The sequence below is a fragment of the Garra rufa genome, chromosome 12 (genome assembly GCF_049309525.1).
Source record: "Garra rufa chromosome 12, GarRuf1.0, whole genome shotgun sequence".
Taxonomy (NCBI): Eukaryota; Metazoa; Chordata; class Actinopteri; order Cypriniformes; family Cyprinidae; genus Garra; species Garra rufa.
The window spans coordinates 46,327,926-46,347,888 of NC_133372.1; the positions used below are offsets into that span (position 1 = coordinate 46,327,926).

The following is a 19,963-nucleotide window of genomic DNA, read 5'->3' on the forward strand; positions in this document are numbered from 1 at the left end:
TGAGTCAGCGGAGTTGGCGATGGCGATGTCGAGGGCAGGTCTTCATTGGATACATGCCGCACGCAGCATTAGATCTGTGGGGCCGAATCAGGGTACCAGGGACCGGGAGCCACAGCATTACAGACTCAAACGCACACACTGGCATGTAGTCCAGGAAAATCTTTCTTTTGATCTCATAATCAGGGACAGGGAAAGGGCAAGTATGGAGAGGATTAGCTTTGTCACAGAGATTTCAGTATTAGTGAGCAAAAATGTTCTCTTTGTAACTAAAGGAGGAGGGATCTAATATGCCAGTGTAACATAAACCCTGTGTGTGGCTTTCAAGACCTCACAAAGACTGTGAGCTGTAGATTTGACGCCATCTAGAGGACATTTGACATCTTTCTACCTGAAAAAATAAAGGTGGCAAGGTTGAAGCGTTCAAAATGCATCATGCACCAATATATTGTTTTTCCCCCCAGTGTATTTACTATTGAGAAAGTTTTAGATGGATCAGAACATTTCTCATTTTCATTGTTTAACTTGTACTACATAAACTAATTCTGAAATTTGATCAAAACTACAGTGGTCAACATTTGAAGTGGATCAAAACCTTTCATTAGAGTTGTCGTAAAACCAAAACAATACAGCTTTGATTTTTTAATCAACTCTTTGGATCCACTTCAAATGTTGACTACTATATATAAACAAATACTAATAAAAATGAACTTAACAGCATAAAAATAAAACATTAAAAGATCTCAATTTTACTAAAATAACACTGACATGGAAATGCACAAAGAAGCATAATACAACACATGATTTTCTTCCATCACAGGCTCTGTTTATTTATAAACTGGTATAATATAGTACCTTTGTACAAAAATGTAGAAAACGGTACGCAAAAATATCACTTAGTTTCCTTGTAAATAGATGAGATAAATGCTAATATCATAAATCTGTTACTACTTTATGAACTTTTGCCAGCAAAAAGGTTTGAGTGAACTGTGACAGATATAAAAACACACCGAAATGCAAAAACCACAAAATATGTTTTTTTTTTTTCTTTAAAAAAGAGGAAATGATAAAAAAGAACATGGTTACATTCTTTATCACAGCAATATGGAAGCACATGACGTTGTGTCTAGCAAATATCAAGTGTGGACTCGTCTCAGTGCCGCTCGTCTTTGGTATGCCACGGAAAGTGGAAACACTGGGATTTTTGAAGGGTTGCAGCCCTCGATAACACTTAAAATGATAAAATGATACTTAAAACGAGTTAGGCACAATGACAAAGTGTTGCAATATCAGAGGACTTTAAAATACCTGCACTGTATGTACCTTTCATACTATATGGAACCTTTAATAAAAATTCATCACTTCTCCTCAGCTCAGTGCTGTTGTCAGTGCAATGCATATGCATGCTAGCTTGGGTTACGTAGCGCAGCGTAGACTAAAAGAAACCTTACAAAAAACACTCAGTGCCGTTACCCTTTAACGCATCTGTCTGAAAGCAGACTAGTCGAATATCAGAAAACAAACACTAAAACTCTGAATGAATATTATGACTTAAAGGCTCTTGTCTAGACCTAGAAATAACTGACAAAAGCTTCAAAATACTGTTCTGTAATCTGCCATTATGACAGTTAGCGATGCGTTTTAGTGAGAACACCCTTTCTCTGAAGCCCAAAGTATATGCAAGTACTCTTAATGGTCAGCTTGTGCAAATGCCTTGAATTTATTTGTTGCATTACTTAGTTGGTCCACAAGGTGGCGACGTTGGTTGTTTCACGGTGGAAAAACAAAAGAGGTGAAACAACAATCTACTGGAGGCGCAACGAGAAAGTACAAAGAGGTTTTTTATTGCTTATAACTTCTGTAGAGGAATAGCGCAGACGTCGGCAAAGATTAAACTTCCTAGTGCACTAAATGGAGTATACTTTGAAAGGTTATGCATTTGGCTGTACTCGTACACCAAGTGTTTGTGAACTTAAGTATACTTTGGGCTTTACACTAAAATTATCCATCTGTCTTGTTTTTCCAACACGTCGTACCTGTGAGGAATCAAAGAGGCCACAACGGTCAAAGGCACTTGAGTCCTGTCTTTACCAATACTTCTAGAGAACGTGCCAACCGGCTTCTTCCTTTACACATTCGCTCACTTAGTATTTCAGTCTTCTTATGTAGAGTTCATGTGGCTTTTGTGCCATGTATCAAAAAGTAGATTTTCTTTATACTATCTTGCCACCATTTACAGTCCAAAACTCATATTTACATTTTAAACAAGATTTCCATCGTAAACAGTCTCACAGTAGTGACTGGAATGCCCCTTCAGTAAATCATTAGGCCTCTGTGGTAATGTTTAGCAACATACTTTACACAATTACAAAACTGTCCCTGTAGGACACCAGGAGAGCCATCAGTAACTGGCGTATGAGCAAGAAACCAATGTCCGGAGGACTCTTTAGTGTTGTGAGGGCAATAGAGTCTACATGCTCACTTTGGCCCTATTATATGTATAAACACTTTAAGACAATGTGTTCAAATACTTGTTCTCCCCAGCAAGGGATGTCAACATTGAGGTCATGTCCCCGATTGCCATATTAGAAAGGCCACTTGGAAGGGTGATGGAGGTTTGGGGTGTGGTGAGGCGGGAGGAGGTCTGAGAAGAGCACTGGTGGTGTCCAAGCGGTGGGTTTATAGGACTGTAAGATGAAGGTTCTGGGTCATCGATGATGGAAGCAAAGTCAATCTGAGCGTTCTCCAAGTCCAGGTTTTCTAAGGCGTTGGACATGGGTGCAGGGTCCGAGTAGGCCATCGAGGTGGGCTTGGTATTAGGGTCTATCCCTGTCAGGTGCTGCTGGGCCAGGCACGGACCATCCTGAGTCTTCTCAATGTCGTGGTGCATGTGTATCTGGCCTGAGTAGTACATGGGGTTGTTGTTATTGGTGAAGTTTTCCGAATGCTGCTGCTGTTGCTGAACCGGTGGGAGCCGCACTCCTCTTCGAGGACTGGCGGTGGAGTGGACCGGGCTGAGGTGAGTTGGGCTGCCCAGGTAAGTTCCACCTCCCTGCTGAGAGAGGCTGTTCTGGCGACTCAGAGGTTTTCGTCCCTGAGGTGGTCGTGGCACCATGTCCGGACCGTAGCATGATCCCTGCATCCCAGCTGCATGCTCCTTGATGGAACTGGGAATGAGCTTTTGTGGTGGGCTCATCAAGTTCTGATTTGGGTAGCCTTGGTAAGAGTTACCAGGATAAAGGTTCTGGTTAACTTGCTGATGCTGCGGACTGTGCTGCATCATCGCCGTTTGTCCTCCCATGTCCATGCCATCAGGCTTCCCAGAGAGACCGTCGACTACCCTTTGCTCCTGCTGCTGTTCCCACAGGAGCGCTTGCTGGGACTGCACATAGTTCCTCACCATCATTTCCTTCATCTGATGCATTGGCGTCTGGGACCTACGGCTCTCCGCCAGAGCAAGATTAATCCCTCCGCCACTCGGGAACGATCCCGCCTGGCTCTGCTGTGGAAGACCGGCTTGGGTTCCCATCTGGCCCTGATGGAAGTCGCAATTTATATTGGAGGACCTGCTCATGAGGCCCTGGCCTGACTGTGGAGGATACGCCTGCATGTTTGCATTATGCCGATGTTGGTGTAGAGGTTTGGTGTTCTGGCAAGAGCTGGACCCTCCCATGGATGGATGGAACTGCTCTGGTTTTACAGTAACTCTTTGATGGCCAGGGTCAGATGTAGGGTTGTATACACCCTGTTGAGTGTAGTGCTGTCCTTGCATGCCTGCACCTTGGTACTGCATATCAGTCTGAGGACCCTGGAGCTGGTTGGTCTGTCCCCAAGGTCCTGATCCATCGCCTTGGCTGGGATAGTGTGGACCGGAGGGGCTGAGCTGACAGTTGCTCATGCCGTACTCAGCTTGCTGTAGAAGATTGTTCGCAATGTCAGCCTGACCCATCATCCCGGAGGTGCAGATCTCCTCACGCTGGCCCTGGTACGGACCTTGCATTTGAGTCTGGTAGACTTGATCCAAGCATCCCAGACTTTCTTGTCCGGGAGATAGCTGACTGGCATTGTGAAGGTGGTGTTGAGTTTGCGGGTAGCCCATGTAGGCTCGGTCTCCACCTTGGATCATGCCTTGCTCTCTGCCTTCGGCAGTCCCGTGGGGTTCCATGGCCATGGCCTCCATCATGACATTTTCAGTGATGCTCGGTGGACGAGGCGAGTACATGTGCCTGCTGAGAGCGGCATCAGACCCGCACTGCTGCAGTGCATTGCGGCGACTCATGAGGGACACGTTGCTTAAGCTATTGAAGCGCTGCACTTTGGGTAAACCCTGCGGGTCGGCAGTCGAGCGTACTGGGTCGCTGGCGCGCCTCGTATTGTTGCCAGGTGCCTGATGTGGATAGATCACTCCCGTGCCATAGTCGGCATTAGCGCTGTGCCTCCTTGTGCCACCTTGCTGCAGAAATGGTGGAAGAGGTTGGCCGTGGCATTCCCTCAGGAATCTTCCAGGGGTTCTGGGCTGGTCCATGTTAGGTAGCGGGGTTGGCGGTGGACCGCCTGTTGCTGCTGCATATTTTGCCTTCAAACTATACTGCTGCGCAGGAGTCAGACTCGGCAAACCTGGCAATCCACCAGAGTTCTGGCACGATCCAGGCCTTTGGCTGTTTTGGGGAGACAGCGGGTCGCCAGGCATATCGGTCCCCATTACGGACTGGCTGTGGCCCATTTGGGACACGTCACTGGAGCGCCTGCTTGATAGGTAGGGTGAGACCATGGATGAACGGCGGCTCACTGTGTAGGCAGAACTGAGGCTGCTGGTGCCACTGCCCCGCCGGTCATTCGGTGGACAGGGCATTCCCATTGTGCTAACTCCGCCCAGTTCCGGGGCAGAAAGCTCCATTACACGCCGGTTGGAGAGCAAGGGTGAAGGCGCACACATGCCCATCATCTCTCCCGTTGCTGAAAGGAGGAGAGAAGGAAGGACAGTTAGCATGATGGCAGATTTTCGGGAAAAGCATGAGGTTAGAAATGCCAAAATCTGATTTGTTGAAACATTTTGTTGGCAAAAGGTATTTTGATTTAATCAACAATAACACATATCAGATGAAAAATGTACATAATGTATCATAATGAATGCATATTACAATCTGCACACAGTAATGTGAGCACCCCCTGATGGCCTCACTAGCACCTCTTCCAGCAGCAACCTAGTTTTCCCTGGTCGTCTCCCATCCTGGTACTGACCAGGCTCAACTCTGCTTAGCTTCAGTGGGCGACCAAGCTTGGGCTAGAGGGTGATATATTACAATTATGAAATGAAATGACAAAATTTGCAGGATATTTTGGTCAAAAGAGAAAATTCTTTGACTAAAAAATGATTGAAGTTATGAAATTAATTTATTATAAAAAAATAATGGTTTGTTTTTGTTGTTTGACCTTTAACCACAGCACAATTCAAACGACCTAGCACAATAAATGTTTTTTTTTTTTTTTTATTAATAGAAATTACCTGCATTCTAATACCTGGTTTTAGAATTAATTAAAATAAATACAACATAAAATTGCAATCAGTGTTTGTACAGTTTTTGTTTTAGTCACAGTTTTTGTCTTACAACAAAAACATCCATTTTTTATAATAAAATAATTGCAATAAATTGCAATTGTGTTCATTTTTACAGTTTTTGTCCTTTGACAGAAATAACCTGCAAACAATGGAAAAGTAAATCAAAACCAGTGTGCTTTGTGTCTTCTTAACCTGCAATTTATTAAAACAAATTGCAATTAGTGTTTGCGCATTCGGTTTTAGTTGTAGCTTTTTTCTTACAACAAAAACAACCTAATAAATTAATTTCAATTAATTTCAACTGAAATCTTTGTACTTTTTTTTTTTAGCAAATTCTGTCATTTTATTATTACTGATTATAGTTTTAAGTCTAAAATGACATCTAATTTTAGTAGACAAAATTAACATTTTACAATAATGACGAGTACGAAAAGTCAAATTTACTTGTGCAAATGTATTACTGTGTGCAGATTGTAATATTGTTCACAGTGTGCATTCATCTCATCTAGCATAGACTCCTTTTAGCTTCATCATGATGTACTTTTTTTCATCTGTTATTGTTGATAAAATAAAAAATTTTATCAGATTGACACTACGCAAATCTTTGTTCTTTGTTCGTAATCAGTCTTTTACCTCCTGAGAGAGCCGGTAGTTTATTCCCTGCGCTCCGTCCAGGTGGTGTTGGCCGGCGAATCTGCTTCAGTTTGTCGATCTTCAGGTTCTCCAATCTCTTCAAGGCCTGAACAGACATGCACATTCCACTTGACCCGCCGCCGCTTGACTCGGCCACACCGGTGTTCCCGCTGTCCTCTTGTGTCGTCAGGTCCTCCAGACTCCCCGCCGCATTGAGGTTCATCTCCACTCCGCTGTCGTTGTTGTTGGCGCTCCCTAGTGGAGAACGTTCGCTACTACAGGACGACTGGCCGCCAGGACTTGGCTGGGATTTCTAGAAATGCATCAAGACGTATTGTAGTTATTACGCGCACAACTATCCATTACAATGAATGAAGCGCAGAGTGAACAAAAAGCTTGTCTGACCAGTGTGGTTTCTGGAGCGAGTAATTTGCAGTCCTCTCTGCTTCTCTCCTCTTTTTCTATCAGAAGTTCAGAGCTCTGTCCTGGAGTGGTCAGACCCGGAGGACGTGGTCCGGTGTCTCCGCGGTGCTTTTTAGTGATGTGAGCCTCGGGTCCGTGTACCGTCTTCACATGCTTTCTTAGAGAGCTTGGATCAGTGTAGCGCTTCGTACAACCCGGGATCTTACAAACATACGGTTTCTAAAGACCAAAAACAGGAGAATGTTATTGGCATGTAATCTACAGATGTAGCCAATCATTTGGAAACAAAGCTACATTTATGCTCAGTGAACGACAGGCTTATTGCTTTTTTCAGGTCATGTGGCATTTTTGCTGCTGTATTTATATAATGAAAAGTGTTATACATTGAAATAAAATAGAAATGCTGTTTAGAAGTGCTTTTAAAACTGGGAAAAGAAAAGCAATAAATAAAAAAAAAAAACTGGAGCAAGAGATTTAAAAAAAAAATAGTAATAATAAATCAGTGCAACTGATTAAAGGATTTATAGATGAACCTCAAAGGTTCCATTGAACCGCATGTACTTTATAAAAAAAGGTAAAAAGTTAAATGAAACACATTTTGACACAAAAACTTACTCATACTTGTGTATTTTAGTCATAGTTTTTGTTCTCTGCCAAAAGAATAAACATACATAATAAAATTCAATAATGTTTTGTAGAGTTTTGTTTTAGCCATAGATTTTGTCCTTTGACAATAAATAAGCTATTTTATTTTTTAATAAATTAATGCAATAAGAAATTGCAATCAGTCTTTGAAAGTGTTTTAGCCATAAATTTTGTCCTTGGACAAAAAAAACCCTACTTTTTTTCAGTAGTTTAATTCAATATTCAATAATAAATCACAATCATATAAATCATGAATTTTATTTTATAATAAATTGCAATCAGCGTTTGTAGTTTTTAGTGAGTTTTTGTTCTATGACAAAAAATAATCAGCTTTTTTTTGTTTTAGTAAGTTTTTGATCTTTGACAATAAATAATAAATTTTATTTTTTAATAAATTAATGCAATAATAAATTGCAATCAGCGTTTGTAGTTTTTTAGTGAGTTTTTGTTCTATGACAAAATAATAATATGACATTTTTTGTTTTAGTAAGTTTTTGACCCTGACAATAAAAAATCAATTTTTTTTAAATAAATTAATGCAACAATAAATTGCAATCAGTTTGTAAGTGTTTTAGTCATAGCTTTTGTCATTTGACAAAAAAAATAACCTACAATTATTTTCAGTAATTTAATTTAGTATTCAATAATCACTAAAAATCATATAAATAAGCAATTTTATTGTATAATAAATTAATGCAATAATAAACTGCAATCAGTGTTTGCAGTTTCTTAGTGAGTTTTTGTTCTATGACAAAAATAAAACCTGACAATAAATAAGCAATTTTTTTTTTTAAATAAATTAATGCAATAAAAAAAATTTCAATGAGCGTTTGTAGTTTTTTAAATTAAATTTTTGGTCTATGACACAAAGTAATCTGCACCTTTGCTACCTATCTGCTACCTTTTTCAATAAATAAGCTATTTTGTTTTATTAAAAAAAATTATCCAATAAAGAAATTGTAATCAGTGTTAATTTTTACAGATTTTATACTCATAGTTTTTGTCTTTTGACAAAAACATCCTGCGAATTGTCATGCCTTATTCATTTTAGTCAAACATTGTACTTTCAATCAACACAAAAAAGTAAAATGCAACACATAACCAGATAACTTGACATCATTTTCAAAACTGCAAAAGCACGTTTTTGTAACATATATATTATACATATGCAGATTTTATTTTTAGTTTATTTTTTTATTAATGCACGAGTTTACCTCATTAGAGTGTGTTCGGTTCTGGTGCTTTGCACGGTCCGATGCATTGGAGAAAGCCTTGTTGCAGCCCTCGTGTTCACACACATAGGGTTTCTCGCCGGTGTGCGAGCGCAGATGAGTCTTCAGGTTCTCCAGACGCGAGTACGCTTTATTACAGCCTTCAAACTGATATGCACAAACAGAAACATTTATATGACACTGTTTTGAAGAGGTTCAAACACAGATATAACTATCAGAGAGCATACTCACAGTGCACTTGTGAGGTTTCTCTCCCGTATGTCTGCGCATGTGGACCACAAGCATGTACTGGGCCTTAAAGGGCCGCTGCTCTCGAGAGCAATCCTTCCAGTGACACACAAACTCCTTCTTCTCCCCGTGAATGTGCTCGTTATTGATATGCTGGAAAGAAAAGCAGAGGAAAATCAGGTTAAATGCATGAAATGACATGCTGTTGAGTAAACGAAATGTAAGCTTTCTTTCTCTGTCTTACATGCACAAGTTGTTCCTGAGTGTCGAACTCTTTGATACAGCTCTCCCAGTGGCAGTTGGTCTCATAAATGGCCTCTGGTTCAGGTTTTTCCTCCTTGTCAAGATCATCTCTGCCTTCCAGTAAACCCAGAAGAGGATCCTGTAGAACAGTGCAGAACAACATGAATATTGATCCATTTTTCTGCAACCAAAGTTTCGGAGGATGTTAATCTGTTAGTCAAGCAATAGCAAATGTTTGGAAGTTCACCTGGGTTCCAGTTGAGGATGGACTCGCCACGTCTCCCTCCGAATGCTCCTCCAGGTTCTTGATGTTTATGCTGTCCATCACACTGCCCAGAACCGGCTCTGTCTTCAGCTGAAGACACACACAGCTGGGTTACTGTCATTAACTAAAACTTACATCTATTTGTTAATTGCATTGAAGCTGTAAATAAAATTGCTTAAATAAAAATAAAATAAACAAAGATTAACTGTGAAAACTTACTAACTGGAAATCAAATAAATAAAACTGTAATTGAACTATTAGACTGAAATCAATATAAATCAAATGTAAATAGTTATATAAAAAAATAATGCAATTAACAAAATTACTAATTTTCATTTAGTTAAAGCTGAGAATTACCTAAAACTAAAACTGAAATAAAAATAAATCAAACCTAAATTGTAATATTAAAAATAATAATATTAATTAACAATGACAAAAGCTCATAACAAAAAACAAATGTTTGATTATTTTAGGCAGCAGCACTAAAACAAGTGACTAAATGAAATATAATAAAATCTAAATTTTAACTAAAACTAAAATAAAAATCAAACATAAATAGTAATATTTTACAAAAACTTAATAAATACAAATGCATATAATAAAACTACTCATTTTCATTTAGTTAAAGCTGAAGCACAGAAAAAAAATTGAACTAAAACTAAAAAATAAATCAAACCTAAATTGTAGTATTAAAATATAAAATATTAATAAAAAATGACAAAAGCTCATAACAAAAAACAAATGTTTGTTTATTTTAGGCTGAAGCACTAAAACAAATGACTAAATAAAATATAATAAAATCTCAATTTTAACTAAAACTAAAATAAAAATCAAACATACATAGTAATATTTAAAAGAAATAATAACAAATACAAAAGAATATAGTAAAACTACTCATTTTCATTTAGTTAAAGCTGAAGCACAAAAAAAATTAAACTAAAAAATAAATCGGTAACACTTTACAATAAGGTTCATTAGTTAACCACATTAGTTAACATGAACTAATAATGAACTGCACTTATACAGCATTTATTAATCTTTGTTAATGTTAATTTCAACATTTACTAATACATTATTAAAATTTTGTTAACATTAGTTAATGCAGTGTGAACTAACATGAACAAACAATGAACAACTGTATTTCGTTAACGTTAACGAAGATAAGTAAATACAGTAACAAATGTATTGCTCATGGTTAGTTCATGTTAGTTAATACATTAACTAATGTTTAACTAATGAACCTTATTGTAAAGTGTTACCAATAAATCAAACCTAAATTGTAATATATATTTAAAAAAAAAAAAGACAAAAGCACATAACAATAAACAGTTGTTTGTTTAGTTTAAGCTGAAGCATTACAACCAATAAAAGGAAAATAAAATCATTAAAAATTAAACTTTAACTAAAACTGAAATAAAAACAAAACATACATAAATAGTAATATTTTAAATAAATTAATAAAAATAGAAAAGCATAAAAGTTGAAGTAGTAAAATTACTAATTGAAATAAAATAAATGAAAACTAAAACTGAAATAAAAATGAATTAAACCTCAATAGTAACATTAAGCAAAAGCACTATATAATGAATACATAATAAAATGACAAAAGCACATATCACTTAAATTAATATCAATTAATAATTTTCATCGACTTTAAGTTTGTGGAAACTAGAAATACAATAAATAAAAACTAAAAGTAAAATAAAATTAATGAACCCTAAATAAAAAAGACAAAAGCACATAACAGAATCCCAAAATTTTAACTGAAAACAAAAAACAAAAACTGAAGTATAAAAATAAAAGGAACCACAAAGCATTACGGATTATTATTATTTTTTTAATTGAGATTTATACATCATCTGAAATTGATGTGTTTGTTAGGATAGGACAATATTTGTCCGACTATTTGAAAATCTGGAATCTGAGGGTGCAAAATCTAAATATTGAGAAACCTGCCTTTAAAGTTGTCCAAATGAAGTTCTTAGCAATTAGGGATGCTCATTTCGGTTAATTTTCCTGACCGACAACCGCTGCTCGTTATCCGAACATTAACCGTTAACTGATCAAATTTGAATAATAAATTAGTTTAAGAATAGAACGCACTAGTATCTGTGATGATACATACAAAATACTAGTGTTGGGTCGAGTCCACGTAAGTCGAGTCCGAGTCGAGTCCGAGTCTTTAACCAGTCGAGTCCGAGTCAAGTCCGAGTCCAAAATGGGGCGAGTCGGACTCAAGTCCGAGTCCAAATGGGTCGAGTCCGAGTCGAGTCCGACCGAGTCCAACTAAAAACTACTGTTTGTCAGTATCTTAACCTTGTTTTAATTTGTACAACTACAATAAGGCAATGACAATTTAAATGTAACAAAAGGAAACCTCTGTTGCATATTGCCATTTTGATTTTTTTATTTCACACCATCTCATTAGTGTCCTGCTCAGCAAACTTAAAGTCATGTAACAGAAGTTATGACTGACTTGATATTATGACATATTTCAGAGTGAAACAGCTTTTAGAATGTGGGAAGGACAATGTGGGAATTATAAGGGAAGGACAGGACTGTACCTACGAGTAAAAGAATGAATCTGTGATAAAGGGAGGGGTAGGTGAAGAGATGGACAGCTAGTGACATATTTTTCTTAGATGAAAATGAGGCTGTGAGGGTTAATGACATGGAAGTCATGGAATAAAAGAATAAAATTCTGACTTTATTTTCTCAATTTCGAGATTATATCTCACAATTCTGATAAGAAAATACATTCTCCCTTTTCCTCTCAGCTAAAGTCATGAGTTTATTTTTTCCCTCAGAACTGACAAACTTGCTATTGCTGCGTTAAATTGAGTTCTAAAGTCTTAAATACAACATATAAACGACATAAAAAAATTCTGAATTCTGAGATAAAATAGGTAAATGTAAAATGTTATAGGTTTAAATAGTATTTTTTTACTGACATAACTGTAACGTCTACTCCAAATTGGTCTATTGACAACGGGCCATTGAATTATTAGAAAATAATGCACACCCAAGTAAGTAAGTAAAACATTCTCAAGCTTACTGAAGGAAAATAAACAGTCTAATAATTAATTACAAGCAAAAGCATAAATAAATATAATAATCAAAATACAAATGAAATAGTTTTATACGTTTTTCAGATTGATCTATATAGTAAAGTATACCACAGAAATAGTGTACTACAAACATTTAATGAAGTAATAAATGTAAAAATAAAACTCTCTACAATCTTCACCGTATATAATAAATATAGATGATTCTTATTAAAATTGCTAAACTGCTTCAATCAAGAGCAGTGAGTGATTTTCTCTTTTTATTTTGTTGTTTGATTATGACGCAGTCTGTGGCAGGTTTACACTGCTGTCGCTTTAAGACCGGACGCACAGATCATATATTTTGACACATCTGTATTTCTAACTCAACACAAAACCGATAGCATTTACATGAATGCTCTCCAAGACGATGCATTTTGACATTACCTTTCGTGTAAGTGTGTAGCAATAGAGAAAGAGTTTAATTCAGCATTGTGCGCTGACTGAGAGGCAGGCTTTCAAGTACCGGCAAGACTTTAAAACACATGCCAATAATACTGAATGTCACTTTCGTAATAATGCATCGAGTCAGTAAAATTTCCATCAACTGTCCCTGGACTCGGCTGGACTCGGCAATAATTCCCGAGTCCGAAAAGCTCGAGTCCGAGTCAAGTCCGAGTCAAAATGCATCCGAGTCCGTGACAAGTCCGAGTCCGCTAAAAATTGTACTCGAGACCGGACTCGAGTCCGAGTACAAGTCCGAGTACCCCAACTCTACAAAATACAAGCAAATGTTTTATTTCAACGTGCAAACAGCAGCATACAGAGCAACGGAGCAACAACAAAAACTGTATTCACATATAACTTACTCAAATTATCACGCATCAGCAGCGCTTCTGAGAACAGAGAAAATCAGTATAAAGTATATAAAAAAGAATATAATAAATAGACCTACACTAAATATATATACATTTAATAACTACCTAATTAAGCTGACAAAACTAAAACACACTGAATCCTTCTATGCGCTTTGAAGAACGGTACCAGTCTTGTTCTTCCCGTCAGACATAAACATATATAGCGGACAAGCCTATACCTCAGTGTGCCTAGTTTTTAACATGTGGACATGCTGTACGGATAGACTGGAACGCTGCCTGTTAACTGTTAGATCCGCGACAAAAACACCAACACAAAAATCCTTTCAATTTGCGGTTCGGGAGTTCTCATCCATTGGTCATATGGTGTGGAGACGCGTGTTTTTACAGCGTTCAGCAATAGCCAATCACAGACATTTGATGATCGCTGTGGCCAATCGGAGGCGGCTAAATTACAATCCGTTTACCACTCAAAGTGGCGGTTTCAGTTTTTTTGATTTCTACACGTTCGCAAACTCTCTCATTAAAACAAAGAAAGTGTAGGTATTATATAAATAAGAGATTAATTGTGCAGTGTAAAGGTTATTTTATTAATTTTTATTAACTTTTTGGGATTGCGATGAACTACAGTAAATGAGTGACAGCTTTCCAGTGATTGTAACGGGAGCGCCTATTGCGCACTTTCTAGACTATAATCCATTCAGAATTTGAATACATTTACTCACGGATTTAACATCTGATAACGCAATATTGCCACTTGCCATTGTGTTGCATTTAATACATCAGTTAATTAAGTGAAGGTGAAGTAGGTGTTTGCTCAGCGAAATATGTCTGTACAGTCACACTGCACGTATGTAAACAGACAACTTATGTATAGCATTATTTTTTTCTTTCACCATGCAGCAAACGGTGCATATATATATATAAAAAACCTTTTAAACCGTTTAACTGATCGGTTAAAATTCTTACGGTCGGTTAACGGTTAAACGGTCAATATGAGCATCCCTATTAGCAATGCATATTACTAATCAAAAAATGATCTTTACTTAATATCCTAATGATTTTTGGCATAAAAGAAAAATTTTGATCCATACAATGTATTTTTGGCGAATGCTAAAAATATTCCCATGCTACTCAAGACTGGTTTTGTGGTCCAGGGTCACATATATAATGAAAACTAAAACAATGCCAGTGACACGGGGAGAGTGAGAGCGGGGTGTGATGTGATGGGACTCACGTGTGTGTGTTTGGGCGGAGCGTGAAGCCTAGGGTTGTGTGGCGGCAGGCGAGGCGGCGGCCCGTGGCACGATGGGCCTGGATGAGCGAGAGAGCCGTACATGTTCCCCTGCGGTCTGGAAGGGTAGTTCATGGAACTGGAGAAACCCAACGACGGACTGAAATCACAGACAACCCACGTTAGGATCAGAATCAAGCGCATTGTTGAGGAATATTCAGACTGAACAGAAGATGTTCACCTCATGGTGCCCACAGACAGATGTCCGTATGAGCTGGCAGCGTTCTGCCCACAGCGCGAGTTCACAAACGCCACCAGAGAGTTGGGCGAGGTGCGGATGACCGTCTGCAGATCTACGCTGGCGTCCGAAAGGGGCGAGATGGACAGAGCACGCTTCTTACTCAACTTCAGCATGGAGCGAGGCGTCGAGAAACAAGATGCTGCTGGACAGACAGACAGAGAACGACCAGATTAAGATGAGTTTAGAAACACTTTAAGAAAGGAGGTGAATTGAGGCCAAGTATGGTGACCCATACTAGGAATTTGTGCTCTGCATTTAACCCATCCAAGTGCACACACACAGTAGTGAACACACACACACACACCCGGAGCAGTGAGACTCGAACCTGCAACCTTTGGGTTACAAGTCCAACTCTCTAACCATTAGGCCACGGCTGCCCCCTTTAGAATAAGATTTGATTAGTTAGCATGCATTAGATATCATTAGATAACACTAAACAATTTTAAATAAACACATTTTTAATATTTGTGACCCTGGACCACAAAACCAGTCTTAAGTCGCTGGGATATATTTGTAGCAATAGCCAAAAATACATTGCATGGGTCAACATTTTTTATTTTTATTTTATGCCAAAAATCATTAGGAAATTAAGTAAAGTTCATGTTCCATTAAGATTTTTTGTAAAATTCCTACTGTAAACCTATCAAAACCTAATTTTTGATTAGTAATAGGCATTGTTAAGAACCTAATTTGGACAACTTTAAAGGTGATTTTCTCAGTCTTTTTGGTTTTTTTGCATCCTCAGATTTCTGATTTCAAATAGATGTATCTCAGTCAAATATTGTCCAATCCTAACAAACCATACATCAATAGAAAGCTTATTTATTGAGCTTTCATGTGATGTATAAATCTCAGTTTTGTCAAATTTAACCTTATGACTGGTTTTGTGGTCCAGGGTCACATTTCAGTTTGGATAAGTTAACTAGTTAATGCAGGGTTTCACAAAGTAGGGTTTGTGAGTTGATGAAAAGCTGGTAATTCTTTGGAAGTAATGCATAAATAAATAATTTAAAAGTGAAAACTCAGAATTGAACTTTTACATTTTTAACATTTTGGATACATTAACTTTAGATAATGCAGAGTTTTCCAAACTGGGTTTGGTGTTTTGCGCAAAAACTAGAATTGAACCAGAACTCAAGTAAAATATATATAATCAATACACTAATAATAAAAATGACAAAAGAACATACCAAAATTAATAATTTAATTTAATTATTAAAAAATGTTTAAGCTTTTCATTAGGCTTTAAGCACTGAAATGACTAACTTTAAACGCAATAAATAAAAACTAATAGTGAAAGTGCAAAAATAACAGCTAATTTAAAAAATATATATTAAACACTTACCTTTTTAATATTTCAGTTTGGATAAATTAACTAGTTAATGCAGGGTTTCACAAAGTAGGGTTTGTGAGTTAAAGCTATTAATTAATTTAAATGATTAATGCAATAAATAAATAATGTACAAATAAAAACAGTCAGAATTGAACGTTTACATTTTTAACATTTCAATTTGGATTAATTAACTTCAGATAATGCAGATTTTCACAAACTGGGTTTGGTGCTTTGCTCGAAAACTAGAGTTGAACCAAAACTCAAGTAAAAATAAATTAGGGCTAAATAGTAACATTAAGCAAAAACAATATATAATGAATACACTAATGATAAAAATGACAAAAAATGTAATTATTAAAATAAAAATTTAATAATAAAATGAATCATTTTCATTGAGTTTAGGCTTCTAAATAAAAAGAAAAGACAAAATAATTACTAAAAATGTAACTGAAATTAAAATTTAGTATAAGTATAAAATAACAGCTAATTTATTTTTTTTATATTTCAGTTTGGATAAGTTAACTAGTTAATGCAGGGTTTCACAAAGTAGGGATTGTGAGTTGATGAAAAGCTGGTCATTAATTGAAATTAATAACTGCATTAATAATTAAAAAATAAAAACAGTCAGAATTGAACTTTTACATTTTTAAAATTTAAATTGGAATAAATCAACTTCAGATAATGTTTCAAAAACTGGGTTTGTGAGTTAATAAAAAAATGATATTTAATTAAATCATAAAAATGTAAAATTAAAAGAAATAATTAAAGAAAACAAACAAACAATATTAAATATTAAAATTTAAACTTGGATACAGTTACTTTTGTTAATGCAAGGTTTCCAAAACTTTTTGCGAGTAGATTAAATGCTAACAATAATAATAAAAAAAATGTATTGAAAAAATAAGTTAACAATAATAATTTTAAACATTTTAGCTTTGATAAAATAACTTTAATTAATGCAGGGTTTGTGAGCTGATGAAAAGCTAATAATCTAAATAAATACATTTAAAAACAAATAAAAATTGACTCATACTAATTTCCTGAGATTCTATGTATCATGAATTAACATGAATTAACAAAATACGATAGTGTACCTATAAATGAACATTAACCTAGATTTATCAAATGTCATAAAGTTGTCATGTTTTTGGAAATGCAGTCGTCAGGTTTATTGTGATGGACTGTAATGTAGTTTGTCGTCTCACCGTCTCCTGATCCCATGTGTTCAGATCCCGGCTGGTTATGCGAGAGGTTGTGATGAGATCCCATCATGCTCTGGTTACAGTAGGGGGCGCCGCTGACACCTAAAACAACTACAATGCTTTTAAAACACAACTTCTGAGACTCCTCATCTGTGTCTGATGAGTGATAATGACGAGAGCTCACCCTCAGGCGGAGGCATCCCGCGGTGTCCCATCATGCTGTGCGGCGGAGGGGCGTGTGGGGGCCGCATGTAGGGGTCCATACAGGCTCCTGGGGTCATGGAGGGGTTGTACATCTCTCTGCTGTCTGGCGGCGCCGCACACACAGACGACACCTCGCTGTAGGGCACTCTTACTGACGGAGCCAGTCTGCACACAGAAACACAATCACAATTCATTGTTATACAGAAAATACTTCACATACTTCACACACACTTCAGTTCAATTGTTATATGTGACCCAGGACCACAAAACTAGTTTTTTGAAATTGAGATTTATACATCATCTGAAAGCTGAAAAAATAAGTTTTCCACTGGTGTATGGTTTGTTAGGATACGATTTTTACAAGTATTTGAAAATCTAGAATCTGAGGGTGGAAAAAAAATCTAAATACTGAGAAAATCAAAGCAATGCATATTACTAATCAAAAATTAATTTTTGATATATTTACCATAGAAAATTTACAAAATATCCCAATCATTTTTGGCATAAAAGAAAAAAATGATCATTTTGACCCTTACAATATGCATTTTTTAATATTGCTACAAATGTACCTACTTTAGACTGGTTTTGTGGTCCACAAATACACAAAATAAAATATATTAATACAATTAAATACATGCATATAGAATATATTCAGAAAGTAAAAGTAGTAGGTTTAATACTTCTTATAACATTTACAGCTAAAAATGTATTTTATTAAAACAATATTTCTTTTATATATTTTATAAGAACAATATTTTGCATTCTTTTACATTAAACGATTTAGAAGTATGTATATGCTTTATTGCATGTATAAATATAAATAAATAAATTATAGTAATATAATCAATATATAGTATATTGTGACTCTGAACCAGAAAACCAGTCATAAGGGTCAATTATTCAAAATTTAGATTTATGCATAATCTGAAAGTCGAATAAATATGTTTTCCATTGATATATTGTTAGGATAAGACAACATTTGATCAAGATAAAACTATTTGAAAATCTGGAATCTGAAATAAAAAAGCCTTTAAAGTTGTCCAAATGAAGTTCTTAGCAATGCATATTACTTATCAAAAATTAGGTTTTGATATATTTACGGTAGAAAATGTACAAAATATCTTAATGCAACATGATCTTTATTTAATACCCTAATGATTTTTGGCATAAAAGAAAAATCAATATTTGTGATCCATACAATGTATTGTTGCCTATTGCTACAAATATATCTGTGCTACTTTAGACTGGTTTTGTGCTCCACATATATACAAAATAAAATATATTAATACAATTAAATACATGCATATAGAATATATTTAGAAAGTAGAAGTAGTAGGTTTAATACTTCTTATAAAATTTACAGATAAAAATGTATTTTATTAAAACAATATTTCTTTTATATATTTTATAAGAACAATATTTTGCATTCTTTTACATTAAAAGATTTAGAAGTATGTATATGCTTTATTGCATGCAATGTATTGTTGACTATTGCTACAAATATACCCACGCTACTTTAGACTGGTTTTGTGCTCTACATACATACAAAATAAAATATATTAATAAAATTAAATACATGCACATATATTTAGAAAGTAGAAGTAGTAGGTTTAATACTTCTTATACTTACAAAATTTAGAGATTGTATTAAAACAATGTTTATTTTTTATGCAAAAAAAAGGAAAGAAAACAAAATCAAAATATTGAACAAAAATTGCCCTTAAAATTGTCCAAATGAAGTTCTTAGCAATGCATATTACTTATAAAAACATTTACAAACTAGCTTCATGGAACATGATCTTTACTTAATATCCTAATGATTTTTGGCATCAAAGAAGTCACTTTGGGAATTAGTACTACAGATGCTTGACTTAGTACTAAATAAAGTGGGGGTACTAAACATCTGTGAGGGTTTATTGTGATTCATCCACATGGCCACTAAGAGGCGCCACTTCCTTCATCTTTTCTTTAAACTTCCACCAAGGAAAGACTAGATCCACATCAGTGGGAATCCCCAACATTCTTCAACCTTCCTCTTTCTCTACCTTCCCATATTGATCAGTTTTTCCCATCTGTCTCTGTGTGATGTAATGAAGTGTGGTGTTCAGTGACGGTGGTCTGTCTCTGTGTGTATTCCAGCACTTTAATCTCCTCACACTAATCCAACACGCCTCTCTCACTCTCTCTCTTGTCTTTCTCCTTGTCTTTCTGCATGTCTCTCTCTCATCACACTGCTGTGAATCTGTTCTCTCTTGTGCAAATTCATCTCTGTTCTCTTTTTGGAAATAATCATATTCTTAATGAGCATCTTTGTCTCTCCTTTGTTTTCCTAAACATTCCTAAAAGATGATCTGATAAGCTAAAATGCTATTAAAAGAGAAATATGAAATATTTAGATTCACTAGATTATTTATTTTTTACTAATATGATTTTATCTTTAAAAAATAACAAGTTTCGCTTGTTTTAGTTTGTATAAATGCTCTAAATAAAACAGTTTTGTTTCTCAAGTGAACTTAGGTTGGATGTTCGGATGTTTGTACTAAA

At 35.8% G+C, this 19,963-nt stretch overlaps 1 protein-coding gene across 1 annotated transcript in view; it reads right to left on the minus strand.

The window, feature by feature from the left end:
- Positions 1 to 815: 815 nt before the first annotated feature.
- Positions 816 to 19,963, minus strand: part of gli1 (GLI family zinc finger 1) — a 68,606-nt gene continuing 49,458 nt past the window's right edge. The window contains exons 3-13 of the mRNA XM_073852141.1: positions 17,400 to 17,584; positions 17,219 to 17,317; positions 14,621 to 14,819; positions 14,383 to 14,539; positions 9,209 to 9,316; positions 8,963 to 9,100; positions 8,722 to 8,871; positions 8,473 to 8,637; positions 6,596 to 6,832; positions 6,191 to 6,503; positions 816 to 4,953 (exon numbers count right to left, since the gene is read on the minus strand). Coding sequence (XP_073708242.1) covers positions 2,507 to 4,953; positions 6,191 to 6,503; positions 6,596 to 6,832; positions 8,473 to 8,637; positions 8,722 to 8,871; positions 8,963 to 9,100; positions 9,209 to 9,316; positions 14,383 to 14,539; positions 14,621 to 14,819; positions 17,219 to 17,317; positions 17,400 to 17,584 — 4,198 coding nt within the window. The 3' untranslated portion in view covers positions 816 to 2,506. The remainder of the gene's footprint in view (positions 4,954 to 6,190; positions 6,504 to 6,595; positions 6,833 to 8,472; positions 8,638 to 8,721; positions 8,872 to 8,962; positions 9,101 to 9,208; positions 9,317 to 14,382; positions 14,540 to 14,620; positions 14,820 to 17,218; positions 17,318 to 17,399; positions 17,585 to 19,963) is intronic.